Source organism: Coffea arabica, chromosome 6e (genome assembly GCF_036785885.1).
Source record: "Coffea arabica cultivar ET-39 chromosome 6e, Coffea Arabica ET-39 HiFi, whole genome shotgun sequence".
NCBI lineage: Eukaryota > Viridiplantae > Streptophyta > Magnoliopsida > Gentianales > Rubiaceae > Coffea > Coffea arabica.
This window is the reverse complement of record NC_092321.1, coordinates 50108438-50117857: the sequence shown is the minus strand read 5'-3', so window position 1 is coordinate 50117857 and position 9420 is coordinate 50108438. Positions and strand designations below refer to the sequence as shown.

At 36.5% G+C, this 9420-nt stretch overlaps 1 protein-coding gene across 1 annotated transcript; it reads left to right on the top strand.

Moving 5' to 3' along the window:
* Positions 1-813: 813 nt before the first annotated feature.
* Positions 814-1771, top strand: LOC140009907 (uncharacterized). The gene is made up of 2 exons (XM_072056247.1): positions 814-1179; positions 1262-1771. Exons 1-2 carry the CDS (start codon positions 814-816, stop codon positions 1769-1771), a joined length of 876 nt encoding a protein of 291 aa, XP_071912348.1.
* Positions 1772-9420: the final 7649 nt, after the last annotated feature.

Here is a 9420-nt window from a genome sequence, read left to right as displayed (position 1 = left end):
CCTGGAGGCAGGTTAGTGCTAATCAAGCATGTTTTACCGTCACTTCCGACGCACCTTCTATTTGCTGCAGTTATTCCGGTGGCTACATTCAAGAGTATTGAGCATATCTACACAAATTTCTTGTGGGGGACCTCGACCGAGCAGACTAAGCACCACTGGATTCAGTAGTCTCAACTTTGTTACCCGGTAATGGAAGGTGGCGCTGGTTTCCGGCGGGTTTGCGATGTATATAATGCCTTTTCTTGTAAGCTTTGGTAGGGTTTGCGCACAGGGTCATCTCTATGGGCAACCTTCATGCAGGCAAAGTACTATAAAGGGGTCCACCCTTGTCAGGTGGTTAGTTCTCAGGCTGCCTCACCAACTTGGAGGCGCATGGTCAATGTGAGTCGCCAGGTGGAATTATGCATGGTATGGTTGCTCAATGATGGGACTTGCGATTTTTGGTATGATAATTGGTTGGGGAGTGGGCCTCTTTTTCTTAGAGCCTTGGTAGTTTCGGGCCTTTCGTTTTCCGATGTTATGGTCAATGGCACCTGGGATAATTGTCGGTTGTCATAGATTCTGCCGCCAACCATTGTGGATGAGGTGATGCATTCACCGGCACTGAGTGGAAGGGGGACAGACCAAGTGATCTGGAGGTCGACGCAGTCAGGGCTATTCACTTTGGCAGCAGCCTTTCAGGAGGTCCGCCAAGGTCGCAACAGGTCACTGGTGTTCTCTCGCATATAGCATGCTAGAATACCTTTGAGAGTGTCCTTGTTCATGCTGCGCTTGCTCACGAGGCGACTACCGTTGGATGACATCTTAGGGGAGATGGGGTTCCAGCTGGTGTCAAAGTGCTTCTGTTGTGCGCTTGCCACTGGAGCTACACTGGAGCATGTGTTTTCTGCGGGACAGCTTGCATTGGAGGTTTGGGCGTATTTTCAGAACATATGTGGTATTGGCAGTTCGTACGATAGTCTCCGAGCACATTTGTTTGATTGGTGGATGTCCCCTACTCCAAGGGGCAAGCAGAGATTCGTATTTGACATTGTTCCAGTTTTTATCTGTTGGAACATTTGGAAGGCGAGGTGTAGAGCGGTTTTTGAGGAGGCTGGAGTTCGTGTAAAGGAGATATGTGAAGCGGTCTTCCAGGATGTCAAATCGGCATTTGAGGTTCAGTTTAGTCTGGCCGCCCAAGTGAGCGATTTCTCACTGTTCTATGAAAGGGTAGCTCAATCGACTGATTTGTAAGAGTTCAGAATTGTTCGGTGGAGGGCAGGGGGTCAAGCAGATATGGTGCTCAATACGGATGGTTGTTCTAAGGGAAACCCGGGAGCGAGGTGGAGGCGGCTTACTTAGAGACTCTGATGGGCAGTTATTGGTTGCTTTCTCGGCCTACCTGGGGAAGGCTACTAGTCTTCGTGCTGAAGTGTTGGCCATGTTGAAGGGTGTTCAGTTGTGTCTTGGAAAGGGATTTCTCCCCAGGATAGTGCAATCGGATTCGATGTTATTAATTGACATACTCCAGCGGCGATGCCTTTGTCCTTGGTCTGTTAGAAGAGAGGTGGAACAAGTCTGGCACCTGGTAGAGGGGGTTCAGTTTGAGCATCGTTACAAAGAGGCGAATAAGGTTGCTGATTTATTATCCAATGTGGGGGTCTCTCATCCGCAAGAGCTGGTTAGAGTTTACTTTACTGAGCACACTCTTCCCTCGGTGGCTCGGGGAGAGTGCCGGTTAAATAGACTTGGGGTGCCATCGGTTAGGCGTGTTAGGGTAGGACGTGCATAGGCTGTACTAACTGGGGTTTTTCCCGGTAGTCGATGTATTCGTGATCTCGAATGAATAAAATTAAAAAGTTAGTGAAAAAAAAATACCTCGATACATAATAGATAATAATATTTTCTTTTTCTTTTTTCTTACTTTTACAAAAATTGTAATTAGATAAACAAATGTAATAGATAGAATAGATAGGTTTATTTTATTATATTTCCCCATTTTAGATTGTAGTTAGGTTCTTAACTGTAATAGATAGGTTGGAAAGATTTCTTTTCTCTTGTTTCCTTTTTAGATTGTGGTTAGGCCCCTCTCCTGACTGTAATAGATAGGTTTTTGTATGTTTATGTGTCTTATCTGTTTTTCTTAGGATTTTGCATCTAGATATTATGTTTACCTACTATGTGTTTTATGTGATCCTATATGTTGATTTGTTTAATTTATATTTTATATGCTTTATTTTCAAATGATGAATGCATAACATCACCACACACTAGTCCAACGCTAATTGTGATTTTTCCTTCCACTTTCTTACTAGTTCAACGCTAGTGAGAATTTCTATAAATAGATTAGTCTAACGCTAGACTCTTAGGTCCTTCGGGCATTAGATTCATCTTTTGTGTGACATTCATTGCATTTTCATATATTTTTCCTATTTTTAGGATACTTTCTCATTTGTATGATATTTTCCTTTATATTATTCCTTTATCCCTATATACATCAGTCATATCATTTAGATTCGCATTTCATTTAGAAAATTAGAAAAATAAGTTAGTTCATTTGTGTGCTTATGTTAGAAAAGTCATTTTTCGAATATGAGAAATGGGTGATTATAACTCTTTAGTTTAAATATTCCATTAACCCTTTTATAAGAAAAATTGTATTACGAGTTTTTATTTCTCGTACACATTATGTTGTATTCCCTTTTCTTTGATCACTTATACCTATGTATACAATTTAATTTTTTTCTTTAAATTTTATCTTTGCATGCTCGTGACCCTTTCAAGGGATTATTTTGGCCTTCACAATTAATGCAATTGATACCAATTAAATCTTGAATGAACATTTTGTCCATTTCAACATCTTCTTTAAATTTAGGTTTGCATCCATATATGAAACATCCAAATGTAATAAATTTAAGGACTAGATTAGGAAAATTTGACTAAACCTCGCTTAGACTAGATTGAAAGAGTTCCGTAGGTTTGAGTCAATCAAACCTTTGCCTTTCCTTTTTTCAACTATGATTCCCGAACTCATTTTCTCTTATTTTCAAAATGTTGGAGTTGTCAAAAAGGGTTTTATTTTATTTTTTATTTTTGTTTTATTTTAGTTCTGTTAAAAATATTTTTGATTGATTAGATACACCTAAACTCAATATCAAGTGCCGACTCCTATTTTCTTAAAAACCCCTTTTAGACTAAATTTTAGATCCAAACTGTCACATTTTTTAAAATCCCATTTTAAGTCCTTTTTCACTTATATTTTTTAAATGCAAAACACTTTTTTACAAAAACCTTTTATCGCAAAAAATGGGGCGTAACAAGTTAAGTTTGAAACTGTAGTACCACATAGTATATTTTTAATTTTTTAAAAATTTTTGTCAAAATTTTCTATCAAGGCTGCGTTTTATAGATTATAAATTTCATATGTTGTTTTATTTTATGGGTATTAAGTTTTTTAATTATGCAGTTTAAATTTGAATATGGTTATGAAATTTGAATTATGGACTGTAGCTGGCATTGGACAATCAGTTTCATTTTCTCTTGTTGATTGTTAATTTAGCATTTTTATGGCATAGTTCTTAGACAACATCTATTTTTTATACGTCAATATAGATATAGCTAATTAGCAGTTATCCATCCACAAAATGTTGCTAACAAGTACCAGAACTGTTATTCATCTACATTATTGGCATGAGCAATAAAGGATGTTGTATTATTTAATTTTGTATTCTATGACGATTTGTATGAGGTATTGATGTAACTTACCTAACACATATGACTATTCAGAATACAAAAGGTTATTAAGGAAAGAATTTGCCTATCAGTTACAATATCTTTTCATGAAGTATGCAAGCTTTTCTGGTATTTAGATATGAGATAAACCAGGTTTATCCTCACTACTGAAAGATGTCAACTTTGGCCTATCATACCTTGAAAGGTATGTTACATGTTAGTGAGGAAATTTGGTAGAATTTTGCAGTCATTATAGAAGGTTCAATTTTGTTTTGGTGTAGCAGTTGTTCATTAATATATATAGTCTATGTGGGAATGCAAGCTTCTCAATTGAGTTCAATTACTGAGGTGACACCGCCTCATTGGCCAATTGGTTGTAGTCCTCCAATTGATTTCAAATTGACGAGGTGTCACCTTGTGATTGGTCAATTGGTGATAGTCGTCCTAATTGTATATGGAAATGGTGATATAATGAGTTTTGATTAGGTGATAGGTGGTAGTTCTCTAATTACATGTGAGGTTGTGCTAAAATTTGGTCTCCTTTTTTTTCCCCAACAAATCACATTAACAAAAAATTAGGCTTTTTTTTTTCATGTCCGACAAGTAATGTTTAATTATTGATCTCTCGCGGCTAATTGTTATTAATAATAACTAATTAATCCCAACAAGTCAAATTAACAAAAAAAAAATAGTCACCTTCTATTTTTTTATTGTTGTCCAGCAAATCATGTTTAGTTGCCATTTTTTTGGTTGTTCATCAAATCACGCTTTATTAATACTATTTTTGCCAATAAATTGACATTTTTTCCCATCTTTGCCTAGCAAGTTGTCATTACTTATTAGTTGTTTACAAGTATTATAAAATATTGGACCTTTTTTTTAGGTTGGGCAGCAATTAATGTCTGCTTATTATCGTTCTTTAGTGCTTCATTGTTATTTACTTAGTTAATAGTTCCACCTCTTTTGGCTGACAAAATTAGTTTTAATTTGTGAGACCCTGAAATTTTACTTGTTTTTATAACCTTTATGTGAACTCACTTACCTTAGATTTTTGGTTGTTTTAATGGTGGAATTTGAGCCAAGGGAGTGAATTTTGTTAAGAAAAGTTTCATAATCTCAAGTTGTTAGAAAGTCTAGAAATTTTCGTAGGAGGCTCTGTGCAGATTTGGGAAATTGGCTATAACTTCGTATAAGAAAGTCGGAATTGAATTCCGTTTATTGCGTTTGAAACTAGACTCATAGAGCTTCCTACGGTGTAAAATTCAGAGTTTGATTCAATGTCTATAAATTCTAGGAAATTGGCAAAGTTGACTGAAAATTCTACCCTGCACAAGTAAACATAGGAATGTTGTAATAGCTTATGGCTCAATTTGGACCAACTTATGAACTAAATCTCTTTGAGGTGTCTTCTAAAGATTCTTAGTATTTGAAGTCTAGTTTTAACAAGCCAAGTTATATAAATTTTTGATATTTATAACTCAAGTTATAATTTTTCTAAAGGAAGGGCATAAGTTAGGGTTTTTGTGCATACTAGGGTTTTGGTGTATGTTTTCCTGTGCATTTTGGTAGTGTGATTGTAAGGACTTGTAAAATTCCTCATATTTTCTTAAAAATTTAATTTTATTTGGAATCCATTATTTTACAATAACTTTACTACTCATTCACATCCCTAATAGTTACAACTAATCATAGAACGAAGGGTTTCCTTTTTACTTTCATTGTTAAGATAAACTAGGGTTTTTACGTCTTTTCATACTATGAGTAATCGGTGCGGAGTGTGTGCTAAATTTAGTGATTAAGAGTGAGTATTAGATTATATTAAATGTGTAATTAGAAGTAATAATAATAAGTTAGTGAATTGTAAGTAAAAACCCTAGTACGTGCGAGTTAAAGAAAAACGGTGTGAACCGATGGGTACCGTTTGTTACCGAGTGAACACACCACTTGACCACCACTTCATTAATTTAATCTCATTGTTGTTAGTGCATAAATATCAGCCCCTCATCAGCTCAAGATGGCCAAAATATTTGACTAAGAAAAACCAAGAAAAAGGAAAAAATTTTACAAGATGATCTTGAGAGGACACTTGGAAGCCATCCAACCCTCTTTGACCGAGACTAAGACCAAGTTTCTTAACCTTTCTTGGAGCTTCATTTCTGCCTCCTAAGCTTCATTGTGGCTAAGACTTGAGGGAGGAAAAAGAGAGAAAGAAACCACTTCATTCAATCTTGATTTCTAGTTTAGCTGAGTGAAAATCGAAAATCTAAACCGATTAACCTCTTATTTGGGAACTTGGGGAGCTTGGTGTACTAAAAGTTTGGAAGGAAAGGTTGAGGTTTCTCTTGAAAGAATCTTTGGCAAGGTATTAAGGCTGTTTTTCCATTTTCTTACCCTTAATCTTTTTTAAGTTTGTATAGCAACTCATATTCTTAGCAAATGATAGTTATTTAGGTAGTTTTGAGTTAGGGTTTCAGTTGTTTCAGTTGCGTTTCTTGTTGATTATATAGAATATGATGTGAATAAACTTAGATAGGAAGTTGGAGTAGTGGTTCAAGACATGAATAAGAAGTTTATACCTTGAATGCATTAAATTCCAGTTTTAAGCATTGAACTGCTCTGCTTCTGACCAGCTTCATTTGTCCATGTTAGAGACCGAATTAGGCTTGTGACGGCCCCACCTCCCCCTAAGGCGAACCAGAGGGTTCGGCGGGCCGCCTGCCCGGCTCTCACCGGGACTCAGTCGTTCACTACAGTCCTCAAACAAATACAAGATAAAATCTCCATTATAAATCAAATATTCCAACATTTACATATCAAAAGCGAAGCGTCCACGCTTCCGCAGCGCCACTCTGTATACAGGAGGAAGTCCAAAACTAGACTATTACACAACCAATCAATTCTAAACATTCAATACAATCCCAATATGAACGATTTCTCAAAAGGAAATCCAAATTCAATCCATACATGATATAATCCATGATTAAGCAATACAAGCCCTTCCTTCGCCTTGAGCCCTGTGGAGGGGAATAAAACATTTTGGGGTGAGCTAGAAGCTCAGCGAGTAACCAAGAAAATCAGTCATCAAATCAGTTTCACAATCGTTCATTTCAATAATGTCATGCTTCAACAATCAATGCACTTTCATTTCTCTCATGAGCCAGTGAAATCATGGTACTTAGACGTCCAACGCTCCAAACAATCATTTAACATTGAACATTGAACATTGAACCCATTGGTGCTCTACAGGAACATTAAACGGTGGAGGAGACGTCGGAGTCTAGCACACGAATTCCAAGTACTCATTTGAGCCAAAACATATCAAGAACCTATATGCCGGCACACAGGATATGCAATCAAAGAAACGATGCAAGAACATTTTAAAGTAACGTTGCAAGTAGTTTAAGGTCACTCACCTCCACGGCTCACAATCCTCGTCCAATATAGCCAATTCCATCATTCAAGTCCAAGCCTTTCACTTGAAACTTAAGGTAACCAACGCTATTAAAAATCGGACAGCATCTCCCCTTAATTCCTTTATTTTCCAACCTACAATCAAACCCAATCACATAGCAATTAACCACAATTGCTCAAAACCAGAAAACAGTTTTGACGTCCTTTTGCGGTAATGGCACAAATTGCACTACGATTATCGGATTAGGGTGTAAGACCCACCATCTCGAAGCTAAAAGACAGGGTTACAACAATGTAGAAGGCCACTCAGTCCAAATCCTAGCACAACTAGGTCAAATATGTAGAATACCAAACCAGAACCGTAATTGCAGGTTCCCAAATCACACTATGCTGTAATCGGTCCAATTCAGTCCATACAGGTCCAAATGCATTGATTCCAAAGGCATACGGTAGCTAGGACATCAAGCTACATTTCATCAGAAGACACCAACAACAAAATCCAAACCAATTCCAGTCAAAACAGACGATTACAATCGCAGTTCGCACATTCTGATCACCCAGAACAGCAACAGTAAAAACGGCATAACTCACTCTACACTACTCCAAATGCCCTGAACTTTTGCAGGCACTTCAAACTCATCAATACCTACAACTTTCATGTTTTAAGCAAAGGCCAATTCGGCCTCTATATAGGAGCTAAAAATTCGGACAGAATGAAGAACCAAGAACCCTAATTTTTCCAGAATTTCTTCCAAACCCAAAATTGGTTGCAATTATCAATCATTCACACCTCCTAGAGTCATAACCCCTTATTACCAACCATCATAAACAACCACAACATCATGATCATATGAAACCAGAAAATTCCTTAAAAAAATAAAAACTTAACCAAATCACTTCAAACCAAGAAATAAACCACAATTTCTAACACAATAGCCACCATTAGGCATAAATTCAACATCATTAGGTGAAGGAGGAAGTTCAATCACCACTCACCTTAGCAATAGAAGAGAGAGAACAACTAGGCACCTGAACCTTCCAAATAACTCCACCAAACAACTCACAAACACTAATAGAAGAAGTTTTATGGAACAAATGCAAGATTAAACGGTTGATTTGAGAGATTGAGCAAGATTGGAGACCAAAATTGTGGAGAGTTTTCTTCCTTTCTTTGAGCAAGAAAGTCGGCCAAGAGAGCTTCAAGTAAGAGCTTATTTTTGGTCAATTTTTGATATTTATTTGGTAAAGGTAAAGGTAAAGTCAAATGGTCAAAGTTAAGAGTAAATTAGATGGTGACACTTGTCACCTTTAGGTTTAAAACTTATCTTTTTGTCTCTCCAATACAAATATCTTAACACTTTGTAAAATAATATCACTTAATGCAAAATTCCAACAAGTTGTCAAAAATATAATGCATTTACCGCACTTGCGGGTCCCACGTCCAAAATACGCTTTTAATTTCTCAAAAACTAACCGATACTAGAAAAATCATTTTAAAACTATTTTTGCTCATAAAATTTATCTGGGAAATTTTTCTAATCAATAAAATGTAGAAAAGGCGGGCGTTTAAAAAATAAACCCTAGAAAATTAGAAAATTTCCGGGTTCTCAAACTCATTTTTTTTCGGGGCGTCACAAGGCTTAGGTCAAAACATGGAATTTGTAGGCAATAGTATTATATAGTTTCCTGTAAAATTTCAGCTCAATTGGAGCACTGTATCATATGAAATAACCAAAATACTCCTACCTGCCAAATGTTCTTTTCCGCGGGCAGTTTTGAGATTTCACATGTTTGGCTTCATTTTTCACTTTGATTCGTATCAAATCAGCCTTTGGCCAAAAAATGAAAGTTTTAACCCAATGTTTCAGCTTTCTAACACATCTAAAAATGCCTCAATCGGAATTGTGTAGCTTGAGTTATTGCCGTATGAATTCAGTACTGACAACCAGACTGACCATGAACTTCTGGTTATGTAATTTGCAAATTCGACCTAGATCAACTATGAAATGGGTTAAGTTGTCTTCATCAAAGTTGTAACCCTTTGTCTTAGCTTCGAAATGGTATAAGGTTTACCCCAATCCAATAAACGTAACTCCAGTTGTGACCAAAATTCTATAAGATGTCAAATCTGTTGTTTAGCTTTTTATCTTCAAAACTGATTTCCGATTGTATTATTAGACTTGTGTTGTAATTGGATGATTTTGGAGCCTAATTGAAGGGCTATGTTAGTAACATTACTTGTGTGTGATTGTGGGGCTGAATTGAGAAAAATAATGAAGCCATAAATTGCTGTAAACC